General features: G+C 48.1%; 1 protein-coding gene across 1 annotated transcript; it reads right to left on the reverse strand.

The window, feature by feature from the left end:
- Nucleotides 1–1,423: 1,423 nt before the first annotated feature.
- On the reverse strand, nucleotides 1,424–15,449 carry CLCF1 (cardiotrophin like cytokine factor 1). Its single transcript, XM_038765394.1, has 2 exons — nucleotides 15,198–15,449; nucleotides 1,424–1,921 (listed from the first exon to the last, which is right to left on the reverse strand). The coding sequence occupies exons 1-2, from the start codon at nucleotides 15,447–15,449 to the stop codon at nucleotides 1,424–1,426; spliced, it is 750 nt and encodes a 249-aa protein (XP_038621322.1).
- Nucleotides 15,450–18,539: the final 3,090 nt, after the last annotated feature.

Genomic DNA, 18,539 nt, shown 5'->3' on the forward strand with positions numbered 1-18,539 from the left:
GGGATGCTGGCGAGAGGAGGGCAGGGGGCCTGTGGGGCGACCCTCATCGCGTTCCTCGGGCTGGCGCCCTGGTCCCGGGTCAGAAGAGGGAAGGTCTCTTCCAGAAGAGCGGGATTTGGAGACTCCCAAATCCCTACGTGACCATTCCGCTTCCCAGGGCGGGATGCTGGCGAGAGGGCCTGTGGGGCAACCCTCATCGCGTTCCTTGGTTGGCGCCCTGGTCCTGGGTCAGAAGAGGGAAGGTCTCTTCCAGAAGAGCGGGATTTGGAGATTTCCAAATCCCTACGTGACCTTTCCGCCGCTTCCCGGGGCGGGATGCCGGCGAGAGGGCCCGTGGGGCGACCCTCATCGCGTTCCTCGGGCTGGCGCCCCGGTCCCGGGTCAGAAGAGGGAAGGTCTCTTCCAGAAGAGCGGGATTTGGAGACTCCCAAATCCCTACATGACCATTCTGCCGCTTCCTAGGGCGGGATGCCAGTGAGGGGGCTTGTGGGGCAACCCTCATCGCGTTCCTCGGGTTGGCACCCTGGACGGGTCAGAATAGGGAAGGTCTCTTCCAGAAGAGCGGGATTTGGAGACTCCCAAATCCCTACGTGACCATTCCGCTGCGGGATGCCGGCGGGAGGGCCCGTGGGGCGCCCCCCGTCGCGTTCCTCAGGTTGGCGCCCCGGTCCCGGGTCAGAAGGGGGAAGGTCTCTTCCAGAAGAGCGGGATTTGGAGATTTCCAAATCCCTACGTGACCTTTCCGCCGCTTCCCAGGGCGGGATGCCGTCGAGAGGGCCCGTGGGGCGACCCTCATCGCGTTCCTTGGGTTGGCACCCTGGACGGGTCAGAATAGGGAAGGTCTCTTCCAGAAGAGCGGGATTCGGAGACTCCCAAATCCCTACGTGACCATTCCGCCGCTTCCCAGGGCGGGATGCCGTCGAGAGGGCCCGTGGGGCGACCCTCATCGCGTTCCTCGGGCTGGCGCCCCGGTCCCGGGTCAGAAGAGGGAAGGTCTCTTCCAGAGGAGCGGGATTCGGAGACTCCCAAATCCCTACATGACCATTCCGCCGCTTCCTAGGGCAGGATGCCGGCGAGGGGGCTTGTGGGGCAACCCTCATCGCGTTCCTCGGGTTGGCACCCTGGATGGGTCAGAATAGGGAAGGTCTCTTCCAGAAGAGCGGGATTTGGAGACTCCCAAATCCCTACGTGACCATTCCGCTGCGGGATGCCGGCGGGAGGGCCCGTGGGGCGCCCCCCGTCGCGTTCCTCAGGTTGGCGCCCCGGTCCCGGGTCAGAAGGGGGAAGGTCTCTTCCAGAAGAGCGGGATTCGGAGATTCCCAAATCCCTACGTGACCATTCCGTTTCCCGGGGCGGGATGGCGGCAGGAGGGCCCGTGGGGCGTCCCCCGTCGCGTTCCTCGGGCCGGCGCCCGGGTCAGAGGTCAGAAGCCGCGGGCCTCCACGCGCAGGGTGACGGCCGGCGGCTGCATCTTCTTCTTGAGCCTGTTGAAGTCCTTGGCCGAGCGCCACAGCCAGGTCTGCAGCTCTTTGAAGAGCCAGAAGTCGTCCATCTTGCGCAGGAAGTCGCTGGGGGCCGGGCCGGGGGCCCAGGCGGGGTCGGGAGGGGAGCCGGGCCGGGCCGACGGGGGCGGCGGGTAGCCCAGGGCGGCCATCACGCCCGCGATGCTGCCCAGCAGGCCCTGCAGGCTGGTGCAGAAGTGGGCCAGGCTGCGGCGGAGGGCCCCGGCGGAGGCGTGGCGGTCCAGCCCGCGCACGTAGCACAGCAGCCGGCTGTAGGCCTGGTAGTTCTGGGCCAGGCGCAGGCGGTCGTTCAGCCCGCGCCACACGTCGAAGTTCACCGTGGCGCTGGGCAGGGCGTCCGCCCCCAGCCGCGGGGGGTTGAAGTCGGGCTCGTTGAACGGGGGGCCCAGGTAGTTCAGCTGCGGGGAGACCGGAGGTGAGCCCGCCGTCCGGTGGGGACCGCCTCCCGGTGTCCCCGTCCCCGGCGCCTAGCACAGTGCTCCGCACACAGGAGGTGCTCACTAAGTACGCTTGGTCATTGACTCCAGTGGCTACCGATCAATCTGCGCATCAGGCAGAAACTCCTCACCCTGGGCTTCCAGGCCGTCCATCCCCTGACCCCCTCCTCCCTCACGTCCCTTCTCTCCTTCTCCGGCCCAGCCCGCACCCTCCGCTCCTCCGCCACTAATCTCCTCACCGTACCTCGCTCTCGCCTGTCCCGCCATCGACCCCCGGCCCACGTCATCCCCCGGGCCTGGAATGCCCCCAATCCCTCTGCCCATCCGCCAGACTAGCTCTCTTCCTCCCTTCAAGGCCCTGCTGAGAGCTCACCTCCTCCAAGAGGCCTTCCCAGACTGAGCCCCTTCCTTCCTCTCCCCCTCGTCCCCCTCTCCATCCCCCCCATCTTACCTCCTTCCCTTCCCCACAGCACCTGGATAGATGGATATATGTCTGTACAGATTTATTACTCTATTTATTTATTTATTTATTGTACTTGTACACATCTATTCTATTTATTTTATTTTGTTAGTATGTTTGGTTTTGTTCTCTGTCTACCCCTTTTAGACTGTGAGCCCACTGTTGGGTAGGGACTGTCTCTAGATGTTGCCAATTTGTACTTCCCAAGTGCTTAGCACAGTGCTCTGCACACAGGAAGCGCTCACTAAATACGCTTGAAGATTGATTGACCGTCTCTAGATCTGCCAACTTGGACTTCCCCAGCGCTTAGCACAGTGCTCTGCACACAGTAGAGCGCTCAATAAATACGCTTGGTGATTGATTGACCGTCTCTAGATGTTGCCGACTTGGACTTCCCAACCGCTTAGTCCAGTGCTCTGCACACAGGAAGCGCTCAATAAATACGCTTGATTGATTGATTGACTGTCTCTAGATGTTGCAAACTTGGACTTCCCAAGCGCTTAGCACAGTGCTCTGCACACAGGAAGCACTCAATAAATACGCTTGGTGATTGATTGACCATCTCTAGATGTTGCCGACTTGGACTTCCCAACCACTTAGTCCAGTGCTCTGCACACAGGAAGCACTCAATAAATACTCTTGGTGATCGATTGACCGTCTCTAGATGTTGCCGACTTGGACTTCCCAAGCGCTTAGCACAGTGGTCTGCACACAGGAAGCGCTCAATAAATACGATTGAATGAATGAATGAATGAATATTTGTACAGATTTATTACTCTATTTATTTTACTTGGACATATTTTCATATTCTATTTATTTTATTTTGTTAATATGTTTTGTTTTGTTCTCTGTCTCTCCCTTCTAGACTGTGAGCCCGCTGTTGGGTAGGGACCGTCTCTCTATGTTGCCAACTTGGACTTCCCAAGCGCTTAGTCCAGTGCTCTGCACACAGTAAGCGCTCAATAAATACGATTGAATGAATGAATGAATGAATATTTGTACAGATTTATTACTCTATTTTACTTGGACATATTTACATATTCTATTTACTTTATTTTGTTAATATGTTTTGTTTTGTTCTCTGTCTCCCCCTTCTAGACTGTGAGCCTGCTGTCCGATAGGGACCGTCTCTAAATGTTGCCAACTTGGACTTCCCAAGCGCTTAGTCCAGTGCTCTGCACACAGTAAGCGCTCAATAAATACGATTGAATGAATGAATGAATGAATGAAAGCGCTTACTACTAGAGAAGCAGCGTGGCCCAGTGGAAAGAGTGCGGGCTTGGGAGTCCAGAGGTCATGGGTTCTAATCCCGGCTCTGCCACTTATCAGCTGTGTGACTTTGGGTGAGTCACTTCACTTCTCTGGGCCTCAGTTCCCTCATCTGTCAAATGGGGATGATGAGTGGGAGCCCCACCTGGGACAACCTGATCACCTTGTATCTCCCCCAGTGCTTAGAACAGTGCTTGGCACATAGTAAGCGCTTAACAAGTACCAAAATTATTATTATTATTATCATTACAGTGCACTGCACACAATAACTGCTCAATAAATATAACTGATGGACTGGTTCCCAGCACAGTGCCAGCCAGGACCACCCCCCCTCGCCAGTCTCCCAGCCTCTAACAATAATAATGATGGCATTTATTAAGCGCTTACTATGTGCAAAGCACTGGTCTAAGCGCTGGGGAGGTTACAAGGTGATCAGGTTGTCCCACGGAGGTGCTCACAGTCTTCATCCCCATTTTACAGGATGAGGGAACTGAGGCCCAGAGAATAATAATAATAATACTAATGGTATTTGTTAAGTGCTTACTATGTGCAAAGCACTGGTCTAAGCGCTGGGGAGGTTACAAGGTGATCAGGTTGTCCCACGGGGGGCTCACAGTCTTCATCTCCATTTTACAGGATGAGGGAACTGAGGCACAGAGAATAATAATAATAATAATAATAATGGTATTTGTTAATCAATCAATCGTATTTATTGAGCGCTTACTGTGTGCAGAGCACTGTACTAAGCGCTTGGGAAGTCCAAGTTGGCAACATATAGAGGCGGTCCCTACCCAACAGTGGGCTCACAGTCTAGAAGGGGGAGACAGAGAACAAAACCAAACATACTAACAAAATAAAATAAATAGAATAGACATGTACAAGCAAAATAAATAAATAAATAAATAGAGTAATAAATACGTGCAAACATATATACATATATACAGGTGTATACACTTGTATACATACATGTATACATGTATATACAGGTTAAGCGCTTACTATGTGCAAAGCACTGTTCTAGGCACTGGGGAGGTTACAAGGTGATCAGGTTGTCCCACGGGGGGCTCACAGTCTTCATCCCCATTTTACAGGATGAGGGAACTGAGGCCCAGAGAATAATAATAGTAATAATAATGGTATTTGTTAAGCGCTTACTATGTGCAAAGCACTGTTCTAAGCGCTGGGGAGGTTCCAAGGTGATCAGGTTGTCCCACGGAGGGGCTCATAGTCTTCATCCCCATTTGACAGGATGAGGGAACTGAGGCACAGAGAATAATAATAATAATAATAATAATAATAATAATAATAATAATGGTATTTGTTAAGTGCTTACTATGTGCAAAGCACTGTTCTAAGCGCTGGGGAGGTTACAAGGTGATCAGGTTGTCCCACGGGGGGCTCACAGTCTTCATCCTCATTTTCCAGATGAGGGAATACAATTACCTTGTATCTACCCCAGCGCTTAGAACAGTGCTTGGCACATAGTAAGTGCTAAACAAATACCAACATCATCATTATTATTATTATTGTTCTCTGTCCCTCAGTTCCCTCATCTGTAAAATGGGGATGAAGACTGTGAGCCCCAAGTGGGACAACCTGATTACCTTGTGTCTACCCCAGCGCTTAGAACAGTGCTTGGCACATAGTAGGTGCTAAACAAATACCAACATTATTATTATTATTCTCTTTGCCTCAGTTACCTCATCTGTAAAATGGGGATGAAGACTGTGAGCCCCAAGTGGGACAAACTGATTTCCTTGTGTCTACCCCAGCACTTAGAACAGTGCTTGGCACATAGTAAGCGCTTAACAAATGCCATCATCATCATCATCATGCGTTAACTGAGCCCAGAGAAGTGAAGTGGCTTATCCAAGGTCACACAGCAGACGAGGGAAGCAGCGTGGTTCAGTGGAAAGAGCCCGGGCTTTGGAGTCAGAGGTCATGGGTTCCAATCCCAGTTCTGCCAATTGTCAGCTGGGTGACTTGAGGCAAGTCATTTAACTTCTCTGTGCCTCAGTTACCTCATCTGAAAAATGGGGATTAAGGCTGTGAGCCCCCCCCGTGGAACAACCTGAAGCAGCGTGGCTCAGTGGAAAGAGCCCGGGCTTTGGAGTCAGAGGTCGTGGGTTCGAATTCCGGCTCCGCCACTTGTGAGCTGGGTGACTTTGGGCAAGTCACTTCACTTCTCTGGACCTCAGTTCCCTCATCTGTAAAATGGGGATGAAGACTGTGAGCCCCATGTGGTACAACCTGATCACCTTGTATCTCCCCCAGTGCTTAGAACAGTGCTTGGCACATAGTAAGTGCTTAACAAATATTATTATTATTATTATTATTCTCTGGGCCTCAGTTCCCTCATCCTGTCAAATGGGGATGAAGACTGTGAGCCCCACGTGGGACAACCTGATCACCTTGTGTCTACCCCAGCGCTTAGAACAGTGCTTTGCACATAGTAAGGGCTTAACAAATACCAACATTATTATTATTATTATTCTCTGTGCCTCAGTGACCTCATCTGTAAAATGGGGATGAAGACTGTGAGCCCCACGTGGGACAACCTGATCACCTTGTATCTACCCCAGCGCTTAGAACAGTGCTTTGCACATAGAAAGGGCTTAACAAATACGAACATTATTATTATTATTATTCTCTGTGCCTCAATGACCTCATCTGTCAAATGGGGTCATGAAGACTGTGAGCCCCACGTGGGACAACCTGATCACCTTGTGTCTACCCCAGCGCTTAGAACAGTGCTTGGCACATAGTAAGTGCTTAACAAATACGAACATTATTATTATTATTATTCTCTGTGCCTCAGTGACCTCATCTGTAAAATGGGGATGAAGACTGTGAGCCCCACGTGGGACAACCTGATCACCTTGTATCCCCCCCAGCGCTTAGAACAGTGCTTTGCACATAGTAAGCACTGAACAAATACCAACATTATTATTATTATTGTAACCTCCCCAGCGCTTTGCATGTAGTAAGCGCTTAATAAATGCCATTATTATTATTATTATTGTAACTAAGCGGCAAGCCGGCATTAGAACCCAGGTCCTCTGGCCCTACTGAGAGCTCACCTCCTCCAGGAGGCCTTCCCAGACTGAGCCCCCTCCCCTCCACCCCTTTCCACCCCCCCAGCCTTACCTCCTTCCCTTCCCCAAAGCACCTGTATATATGTATAGATGTTTGTACAGATTTATTACTCTATTTCTTTATTTCACTTGTACACATCTATTCTATTAATTTTATTTTGTTAATATGTTTGGTTTTGTTCTCTGTCTCCCCCTTCCAGACTGTGAGCCCACTGTTGGGTAGGGGATTTATTACCCTATCAGCACCTGTATATATGTATAGATGTTTGTACGGATTTATTACTCTATTTATTTCTTTATTTTACTTGTACTTATCTATTCTATTTATTTTATTTGGTGAATATGTTTGGTTTTGTGGTCTGTCTCCCCCTTCTAGACTGTGAGCCCACTGTTGGGTAGGGGATTTATTACCCTATCAGCACCTGTATATATGTATAGATGTTTGTACGGATTTATTACTCTATTTATTTCTTTATTTTACTTGTACTTATCTATTCTATTTATTTTATTTGGTGAATATGTTTGGTTTTGTGGTCTGTCTCCCCCTTCTAGACTGTGAGCCCACTGTTGGGTAGGGGATTCATTACTCTATCAGCACCTGTATATATGTATAGATGTTTGTATGGATTTATTACTCTATTTCTTTATTTTACTTGTACTTATCTATTCTATTTATTTTATTTGGTTAATATGTCTGGTTTTGTTCTCTGTCTCCCCCTTCTCGACTGTGAGCCCACTGTTGGGTAGGGGATTTATTACTCTATCAGCACCTGCATATATGTATAGATGTTTGTATGGATTTATTACTCTATTTCTTTATTTTACTTGTACTTATCTATTCTATTTATTTTATTTGGTGAATATGTTTGGTTTTGTGGTCTGTCTCCCCCTTCTAGACTGTGAGCCCACTGTTGGGTACGGGATTTATTACTCTATCAGCACCTGTACATATGTATAGATGTTTGTACGGATTTATTACTCTATTTATTTCTTTATTTTACTTGTATTTATCTATTCTATTTATTTTATTTGGTGAATATGTTTGGTTTTGTGGTCTGTCTCCCCCTTCTAGACTGTGAGCCCACTGTTGGGTAGGGGATTCATTACTCTATCAGCACCTGTATATATGTATAGATGTTTGTACGGATTTATTACTCTATTTATTTCTTTATTTTACTTGTACACATCTATTCTATTTATTTTATTTGGTGAATATGTTTGGTTTTGTGGTCTGTCTCCCCCTTCTAGACTGTGAGCCCACTGTTGGGTAGGGGATTCATTACTCTATCAGCACCTGTATATATGTATAGATGTTTGTACGGATTTATTACTCTATTTATTTCTTTATTTTACTTGTACTTATCTATTCTATTTATTTTATTTGGTGAATATGTTTGGTTTTATTCTCTGTCTCCCCCTTCTAGACTGTGAGCCCACTGTTGGGTAGGGGATTTATTACTCTATCAGCACCTGTATATATGTATAGATATTTGTACGGATTTATTACTCTATTTATTTCTTTATTTTACTTGTATTTATCTATTCTATTTATTTTATTTGGTGAATATGTTTGGTTTTGTGGTCTGTCTCCCCCTTCTAGACTGTGAGCCTGCTGTTGGGTAGGGGCCATCTCTAGATGTTGGCAACTTGGGCTTCCCAAGCGCTCTGCACCCAGTAAGGGCTCAATCAATTCGATTGATTGATTGGTGGATTGATGGATTGATTGATGGATTGATGGGTGCCAGGGGGTGGCAATGCCAGCCAGTTACTGCCAGACTCTGGAGGTGGAACAGCTGTGCCAGCCGGGGCAGGGGGGTGAGCGGAGGATGCGCCTCTGCCAGGCCGGAGCGGATGCGGATTAGGAGACCGTGCCAGGCCGGGGAGGGGCACGGCCGCCGTGCCAGGCCGAGAGCCCGGGAGGAAGGGAAGAGGGCCGTGCCAGGCTGTGGAGGTGGGCCAGCTGTGCCCCGGGAACCGTTTCCGACTGACAAACTTGGAGACAAACTAATTTCCTCCCCTGAATCCCCGGGGACCGTGGCCGATCCCGCCCCCGCTCCCAACTCCAGCTGTGGAAACACAGGGTGGGGCTGGGAGAGGATGGAGGGCAAGAGGGCCTTACCTCCTTCCCCTCCCCACAGCACCTGTATATAAGTGTAGATCAATCAATCGTATTTATTGAGCGCTTACTGTATGCAGAGCACTAAGCGCTTGGGAAGTCCAAGTTGGCAACATCTAGAGACGGTCCCTACCCAACAGTGGGCTCACAGTCTAAAAGAGTGGGCTCACAGTCTAAAAGTGTATATAGACTGTTTATATATATATATATATATATATATATATATATGACAGTCTATACATGTTTGTACGGATTTATTACTCTATTTTATTTGTACATATTTATCCTCTTGATTTTATTTTGTTAATATGTTTTGTTTCGTTGTCCGTCTCCCCCTTCTAAACTGAGCCTGCTGCTGGGTAGGGACCGTCTCTAGATGTTGCCAGCTTGGACTTCCCAAGTGCTTAGTACAGTGCTCTGCACACAGTGAGCGCTCAATAAATACGATTGAATGAATGAATGAATGAATCTGCGGATTTATTTATTTATTTTATTTGTACATATTTATCCTCTTAATATGTTTTGTTTTGTTGTCTGTCTCCCCCTTCTAGACTGTGAGCCCGCTGTTGGGGAGGGACCGTCTCTAGATGTTGCCAGCTTGGACTTCCCAAGTGCTTAGTACAGTGCTCTGCACACAGTGAGTGATCAATAAATACGATTGAAGGAATGAATGAATGAATGTGCAGATTTATTTATTTATTTTATTTGTACATATTTATCCTCTTAATATGCTTTGTTTTGTTGTCCGTCTCCCCCTTCTAAACTGAGCCTGCTGTTGGGTAGGGACCGTCTCTAGATGTTGCCAGCTTGGACTTCCCAAGTGCTTAGTACAGTGCTCTGCACACAGTGAGCGCTCAATAAATACGATTGAATGAATGAATGAATGAATCTGCGGATTTATTTATTTATTTTATTTGTACATATTTATCCTCTTAATATGTTTTGTTTTGTTGTCTGTCTCCCCCTTCTAGACTGTAAGCCCGCTGTTGGGGAGGGACCGTCTCTAGATGTTGCCAGCTTGGACTTCCCAAGTGCTTAGTACAGTGCTCTGCACGCAGTGAGCGCTCAATAAATACGATTGAATGAATGAATGAATGTACAGATTTATTTATTTATTTTATTTGTACATATTTATCCTCTTGATTTTATTTTGTTAGTATGTTTTGTTTTGTTCTCTGTCTCCCCCTTCTAGACTGTGAGCCCGTTGTTGGGTAGGGACCGTCTCTAGATGTTGCCAACTTGGACTTCCCAAGTGCTTAGTCCAGTGCTCTGCACACAGTGAGCGCTCAATAAATACAATTGAACGAATGAATGAATGTATGGATTTATTACTCTATTTTATTTGTACGTATTTATTCTCTTGATTTTATTTTGTTAATATGTTTTGTTTTGTTGTCTGTCTCCCCCTTCTAGACTGGGAGCCCGCTGTTGGGTAGGGACCATCTCTAGATGTTGCCAACTTGGACTTCCCAAGCGCTTAGTCCAGTGCTGTGCACACAGTAAGCACTCAATAAATACGATTGAATGAATGGACGGATTTATTACTCTATTTATTTTATTTGTACATATTTATTCTCTTGATTTTATTTTGTTAATACATTTTGTTTTGTTCTCTGTCTCCCCCTTCTAGACTAGGAGCCTGCTGTTGCGTAGGGACTGTCTCTAGATGTTGCCAACTTGGACTTCCCAAGCACACACAGTAAGCGCTCAATAAATACGATTGAATGAATGAATGAATGAATGAATGAATGAATGAAAGAGGGCAGGGATGGGGGGATGACCAGGGAACAAGGTCCCCAGTACTGTGCCCCCTCCTCCTTGCCCTCTTGAGATAATAATAATAATAATAATAATGATGGCATTTATTAAGCGCTTACTATCATCATCAATTGCATTTATTGAGCGCTTACTGTGTGCAGCGCACTGTACTAAGTGCTTGGGAAGTACAAATTGGCTATGTGCAAAGCACTGTTCTAAGCGCTGGGTGAGGTTACAAGGTGATCAAGTTGTCCCACAGGGGGCTCACAGTTTTAATCCCCATTTCACAGACAAGGGAACTGAGGCCCAGAGAAGTGAAGTGACTTGCCCAAAGTCACCCAGCTGACAGTTGGCAGAGCCGGGACTTGAACCCATGATCTCTGACTCCAAAGCCCGGGCTCTTTCCACCGAGCCACGCTGCTTCTCCCTCCGGCCTCCTGCCCTGGCCCGCACTTATAATGATGGCATTTATTAAGCGCTTACTATGTGCTAAGCACTGTTCTAAGCGCTGGGGAGGTTACAAGGCGATCAGGTTGTCCCAGGTGGGGCTCACAGTCTCCATCCCCATTTTCCAGATGAGGTCACTGAGGCCCAGAGAAGTGAAGTGACTTGCCCAAAGTCACCCAGCTGACAATTGGCGGAGCTGGGATTTGAAACCATGACCTCTGACTCCAAAGCCCGGGCTCTTTCCACTGAGCCACGCTGCTTCCCGGCACTTAGAGGCCTCGGGGAGGCCCGGCCGGGCATCGTCAATCGTATTTATTGAGCGCTTACTGTGTGCAGAGCACTGTACTAAGCGCTTGGGCAGGGGCGAACGGGGACACGGTGACCCCAGCCCCAGCCTGGCCACGGCCACCTCAGCAAGGCGTAAACAGAGGCGGCTTCCCCAGGCCCGGGCCCGGGCCCAGCCGGGCGGCCGGCCAACGGGGCAGTTGGCCAAGGCGGGTACCGTGCCCAGATGTCTGGCCCTGGGGCCGGGGCGGGAGGGAAGGAGTGAGAGCCGAGGGGGCGGAGAAATTTGACTTGTACAGATCTATTCTATTTATTTTATTTTGTTAATATGTTTGGTTTTGTTCTCCGTCTCCCCCTTCTAGACTGGGAGCCCGCTGTTGGGTAGGGACCGTCTCTCTGTGTTGCCAACTTGGACTTCCCCAGCGCTTAGTCCAGTGCTCTGCACACCGTAAGCGCTCAATCTATCATTGAGCGCTTACGGTGTGCAGAGCACTGGACTAAGCGCTTGGGAAGTACAAGCAGGCAACATAGAGAGACAGTCCCTACCCAACAGTGGGCTCACAGTCTAAAAGGGGGAGACAGAGAACAAAACCAAACATACCAACAAAATAAAATAAATAGAATAGATATCAATCAATCAATCAATCAATCGTATTTACTGAGCGCTTACTGTGTGCAGAGCACTGGACTAAGCGCTTGGGAAGTCCAAGTTGGCAACACATAGGGACAGTCCCTACCCAACAGTGGGCTCACAGTCTAGAAGGGGGAGACAGAGAACAAAACCAAACATACTAACAAAATAAAATAAGTAGAATAGATATCAATCAATCAATCAATCAATCAATCGTATTTATTGAGCGCTTACTGTGTGCAGAGCACTGGACTAAGCGCTTGGGAAGTACAAGTTGGCAACATATAGAGACAGTCCCTACCCAACAGTGGGCTCACAGTCTAAAAGGGGGAGACAGAGAACAAAACCAAACATACTAACAAAATAAAATAAATAGAATAGATATCAATCAATCAATCAATCAATCGTATCTATTGAGTGCTTACTGTGTGCAGAGCACTGGACTAAGCGCTTGGGAAGTACAAATTGGCAACATCTAGAGACAGTCCCTACCCAACAGTGGGCTCACAGTCTAAAAGGGGGAGACAGAGAACAAAACCAAACATACTAACAAAATAAAATAAATAGAACAGATATCAATCAATCAATCAGTCGTATTTACTGAGCGCTTACTGTGTGCAGAGCACTGGACTAAGCGCTTGGGAAGGACAAGTTGGCAACATCTAGAGACAGTCCCTACCCAACAGTGGGCTCACAGTCTAAAAGGGGGAGACAGAGAACAAAACCAAACATACTAACAAAATAAAATAAATAGAATAGATATCAATCAATCAATCAATCAATCGTATTTACTGAGTGCTTACTGTGTGCAGAGCACTGGACTAAGCGCTTGGGAAGTACAAGTTGGCAATGCATAGAGACAGTCCCTACCCAACAGTGGGCTCACAGTCTAAAAGGGGGAGACGAGAACAAAACCAAACATACTAACAAAATAAAATAAATAGAATAGCTATGTACAAGAAAAATAAATAAATAAATAAATAAATAAATAAATAAATAAATAGAATAATACTTATCAAAGTATCTTCCAGAGAGCTGACCAATCATTCATTCATTCAACCGATGGTATTTATTGAGTGCTTACTATCTGCAGAGCACTGTACTAAGCACTTGGGAGAGTCCAATAGACAAAAGAGTTAGAAGGCATATTCCTACGATTGATTGATTGATTGATTGATTGAAAGGGAGACGGGCCAGGCTGGGGGGGCATGGGGGCCACCGGGCCACGGTCTCGGGGTTGGGGGGCGAGAATCAGGGCAGACCCCTCTCCCGTGAAACCAGGGACTCCAACCATCCCAGCGTGGCTCAGTGGAAAGAGCCCGGGCTTTGGAGTCAGAGGTCCCGGCTCCACCAACTGTCGGCTGGGTGACTTTGGGCAAGTCACTTCACTTCTCTGGGCCTCAGTTTCCTCATCTGGAAAATGGGGGTGAAGACTGTGAGCCCCCTGTGGGACAACCTGATTGCCTTGTAACCTCCCCAGCACTTAGAACAGTGCTCTGCACATAGTAAGCGCTTAATAAAAGAGAAGTAGCATGGCACAGTGGAAAAGAGCCTGGGCTTTGGAGTCATCATCATCATCATCATCATCATCATCAATCGTATTTATTGAGCGCTTACTGTGTGCAGAGCACTGGACTAAGCGCTTGGGAAGGACAAGTTGGCAACATATAGAGACAGTCCCTACCCAACAGTGGGCTCACAGTCTAAAAGGGGGAGACAGAGAACAAAACCAAACATACTAACAAAATAAAATAAATAGAATAGATATGTACAAGTAAAATAAATAAATAAATAAATAGAGTAACAAATATGTACAAACACAGAGGTCATGGGTTCAAATCCCAGCTCCGCCAATTGTCAGCTGGGTGACTTCGGGCCAGTCACCTCATCTGTAAAATGGGGATAAAGACTGTGAGCCCCCCGTGGGACAACCTGATCACCTTGTAACCTCCCCAGCGCTTAGAACAGTGCTTTGCACATAGTAAGTGCTTAATAAATGCTATTATTATTAATATCAATAAATGCTATTATTATTATTATTATTATTATTATTATTATTATTATTATCCCAGCGTGGCTCAGTGGAAAGAGCCCGGGCTTTGGAGTCAGAGGTCCCGGCTCCACCAACTGTCGGCTGGGTGACTTTGGGCAAGTCGCTTCACTTCTCTGGGCCCCAGTTCCCTCATCTGGAAAATGGGGATGAAGACCGTGAGCCCCCCGGGGGACAACCTGATCACCTTGTATCCCCCCCCCAAGCGCTTAGAACAGTGCTTTGCACACAGTAAGCGCTTAATAAATGCCATCATTGTTATTCATTCATTCATTCAATCGTATTCATTGAGCGCTTACTGTGTGCAGAGCACTGGACTCGGCGCTTGGGATGTAGAGTTGGCAACATATAGAGACGGTCTCACAGTATCATCATCATCATCAATCGTATTTATTGAGCGCTTACTGTGTGCAGAGCACTGGACTAAGCGCTTGGGAAGTCCAAGTTGGCAACATCTAGAGACAGTCCCTACCCAACAGTGGGCTCACAGTCTAAAAGGGGGAGACAGAGAACAAAACCAAACATACTAACAAAATAAAATAAATAGAATAGATATGTACAAGTTAAATAAATAGAGTAACAAATATGTACAAACATCTATACATATATACAGGTGCTGTGGGGAAGGGAAGGAGGGAAGATGGGGTGGGATGGAGAGGGGGATGAGGGGGAGAGGAAGGAAGGGGCACTGTTGGGTAGGGACCATCTCTAGATGTTGCCAACTTGGACTTCCTAAGCGCTTAGTCCAGTGCTGTGCACACAATAAGCGCTCAATAAATACGACTGAATGTAGAAGACTATTATTATTATTATTTTTAGACCTGTGAGCCCACTGTTGGGTAGGGACTGTCTCTCTGTGTTGCCAATTTGTACTTCCCAAGCGCTTAGTCTGGCGCTCTGCACATAGTAAGCGCTCAATAAATACGATTGATGATGATGATGATGATCGTTATCCCTTTCCCCGGTTGCCCCGAATGCGCCTCTGACCCGACCTCGTCCCGACCACCTCCTCGGGGCCACCGACCTGCTGTCTGGGCCCCCCCCAATTCCCGCCCCCTTCCCTCTTTCCAGAATTCCCTGGATCCCCCCCCAAATCCGGGCTTCCCAAGCCCGGCCCCAGACTCACGTAGGTGCCGGCCAGGCTGCGGAGCTGATGCTCTAGGTAGCGAGTGAGGTCGTAGGTTTTCTGGATGGACGGGCCGGGCCCGGCGGGTCCGGTGCGGTTCAGAGCGGGCACGGCCGGAAGGTTGCACAGCACAGCGCACAGGCAGGCCAGCAACCCCCACGAGTCCCCTGCGGGTGGGCGAGCGGGCGAGTGATAGACACCAAGCGTCAGGGCACGACGGGCGAGGAGCGGGGACGGGAAGCTAGGCCTCATGCGCGCCAAGTCGGGGTTAGTCGAGGGGCGCGGGGGCCTTCTACGCCGGGACCGTCTCTATATGTGCCAACTTGGACTTCCCAAGCGCTTAGTACAGTGCTCGGCACACGGCAGCAGCAGCAGCGGAGAAGCGGCGTGGCTCAGTGGAAAGAGCCCGCGCTTTGGAGTCGGAGGTCGTGGGTTCGAATCCCAGCTCCGCCACGTGGCTCCTCCCTCTGCCCATCCGCCAAGCTAGCTCTCTTCCTCCCATCAAGGCCCTGCTGAGAGCTCACCTCCTCCAGGAGGCCTTCCCAGATTGAGCCCCTTCCTTCCTGTCCCCCTCTCCATCCCACCATTTTACCTCCTTCCCTTCCCCACAGCACCTGTATATATGTTTGTACAGATTTATTACTCTATTTATTTATTTATTTGACTTGTACATATCTATTCTATTTATTTTATTTTGTTAGTATGTTTGGTTTTGCTCTCTGTCTCCCCCTTTTAGACTGTGAGCCCACTGGTGGGTAGGGACCGTCTCTATGTGTTGCCAACTTGGATTTCCCAAGCGCTTAGCACAGTGCTCTGCACACAGTAAGCGCTCAATAAATACGATTGATGATGATGATGATGCTGTGTGACCTTGGGCAAGTCACTTCACTGCTCTGAGCCTCAGTGACCTCATCTGTCAAATGGGGATGAAGACGGTGAGCCCCACGTGGGACAACATGATCACCTTGTATCCTACCCAATCAATCAATCAATCGTATTTACTGAGCATCTATATGTGCCAACTTGGACCTCCCAAGCGCTTAGTACAGTGCTCAGCACACAGCAGCAGTGGAGAAGCGGCGTGGCTCAGTGGAAAGAGCCCGCGCTTTGGAGTCGGAGGTCGTGGGTTCGAATCCCAGCTCCGCCACGTGGCTCCCCCAGGCCCGGAATGCCCCCAATCCCTCTGCCCATCCGCCAATCTAGCTCTCTTCCTCCCATCAAGGCCCTACTGAGAGCTCACCTCCTCCAGGAGGCCTTCCCAGATTGAGCCACTTCCTTCCTTTCCCCCTTGTCCCCCTCTCCATCCCCCCATCTTACCTCCTTCCCTTCCCCACAGCCCCTGTATATATGTATATATGTTTGTACAGATTTATTACTCTATTTATTTATTTTACTTGTCCATATCTATTCTATTTATTTTATTTTGTTAGTATGTTTGGTTTTGTTCTCTGTCTCCTCCTTTTAGACTGTGAGCCCGCTGTTGGGTAGGGACTGTCTCTCTATGTTGCCAACTTGGACTTCCCAAGCGCTTAGTCCAGTGCTCTGCACACAGTAAGCGCTCAATAAATACGATTGATGATGATGATGATGCTGTGTGACCCTGGGCAAGTCACTTCACTGCTCTGAGCCTCAGTGACCGCATCTGTCAAATGGGGATGAAGACGGTGAGCCCCACGTGGGACAACCTGATCACCTTGTATCCTACCCAATCAATCAATCAATCGTATTTACTGAGCGTCTATATGTGCCAACTTGGACTTCCCAAGTGCTTAGTACAGTGCTCAGCACACAGCAGCAGCAGCAGCGGAGAAGCGGCGTGGCTCAGTGGAAAGAGCCCGCGCTTTGGAGTCAGAGGTCGTGGGTTCGAATCCCAGCTCCACCACGTGGCCGCTGTGTGACCTTGGGCAAGTCACTTCACTGCTCTGAGCCTCAGTGACCTCATCTGTCAAATGGGGATGAAGACGGTGAGCCCCACGTGGGACAACTTGATCACCTTGTATCCCTCCCAGCGCTTAGAACAGTGCTCTGCACATAGTAGGCGCTTACCAAATGCCATCATTATTATTCTCTGAGCCTCAGTGACCTCATCTGTCAAATGGGGATGAAGACGGTGAGCGCCACGTGGGGCAACCTGATCACCTTGTATCCTCCCCAATCAATCAATCAATCGTATTTATTGAGCACTCACTGTGTGCAGAGCACTGTACTACGCGCTTGGGAAGCACAAGCTGGAACAGTGCTTTGCACAATAGTAAGTGCTTAACAAATGCCATCATCATCATTATTATTATTACAGTAAGTGCTCAATAAATACGATTGAATGAATGAATAAAGGGTCAACCGCGAGCTGTCCGCTCTGTCCACCCCCTTCACTGCTACTACGCTCTCATTATTATTATTCCAGTAAGTGCTCAATAAATACGATTGAATGAATGAATGAATGAATGAATAAAGAAAGGATCAACCGCGAGCTGACCGCTCCGTCCACCCCCTTCACTGCTACTACGCTCTCATTATTATTATTACAGTAAGTGCTCAATAAATACGATTGAATGAATGAATGAATGAATAAAGAAAGGGTCAACCGCAAGCTGACCGCTCTGTCCATCCCCTTCACTGCTACTACGCTCTCATTATTATTATTCCAGTAAGTGCTCAATAAATACGATTGAATGAATGAATGAATAAAGAAAGGGTCAACCGCAAGCTGACCGCTCCGTCCACCCCCTTCACCGCTACTACGCTCTCATTATTATTATTCCAGTAAGTGCTCAATAAATACGATTGAATGAATGAATGAATGAATGAATGAATGAAGAAAGGGTCAACCGCGAGCTGACCGCTCCGTCCACCCCCTTCACTGCTACTACGCTCTCATTATTATTATTCCAGTAAGTGCTCAATAAATACGATTGAATGAATGAATGAATGAATGAAGAAAGGGTCAACCGTGAGCTGACCGCTCCGTCCACCCCCTTCACTGCTACTACGCTCTCATTATTATTATTCCAGTAAGTGCTCAATAAATACGATTGAATGAATGAATGAATGAATGAAGAAAGGGTCAACCGTGAGCTGACCGCTCCGTCCACCCCCTTCACTGCTACTACGCTCTCATTATTATTATTCCAGTAAGTGCTCAATAAATACGAATGAATGAATGAATGAATGAATGAATGAATAAAGAAAGGGTCAACCACAAGCTGACCGCTCCGTCCACCCCCTTCACTGCTACTACGCTCTCATTATTATTATTACAGTAAGTGCTCAATAAATACGATTGAATGAATGAATGAATGAATGAAGAAAGGGTCAACCGTGAGCTGACCGCTCCGTCCACCC

Source organism: Tachyglossus aculeatus, chromosome 22 (assembly GCF_015852505.1).
Source record: "Tachyglossus aculeatus isolate mTacAcu1 chromosome 22, mTacAcu1.pri, whole genome shotgun sequence".
In the NCBI taxonomy this organism is placed as follows: Eukaryota; Metazoa; Chordata; class Mammalia; order Monotremata; family Tachyglossidae; genus Tachyglossus; species Tachyglossus aculeatus.

Bases quoted from the DNA above. Each gene is read 5' to 3' on its own strand.
- CLCF1 (XM_038765394.1), bottom strand. From the start codon at position 15,449: ATGAGGCCTAGCTTCCCGTCCCCGCTCCTCGCCCGTCGTGCCCTGACG. The intron at 1,922-15,197 runs GTGAGTCTGGGG...GTCTCCCCGCAG, and splicing joins GCAGCCTGGCCGGCACCTAC to CTGAACTACCTGGGCCCCCC.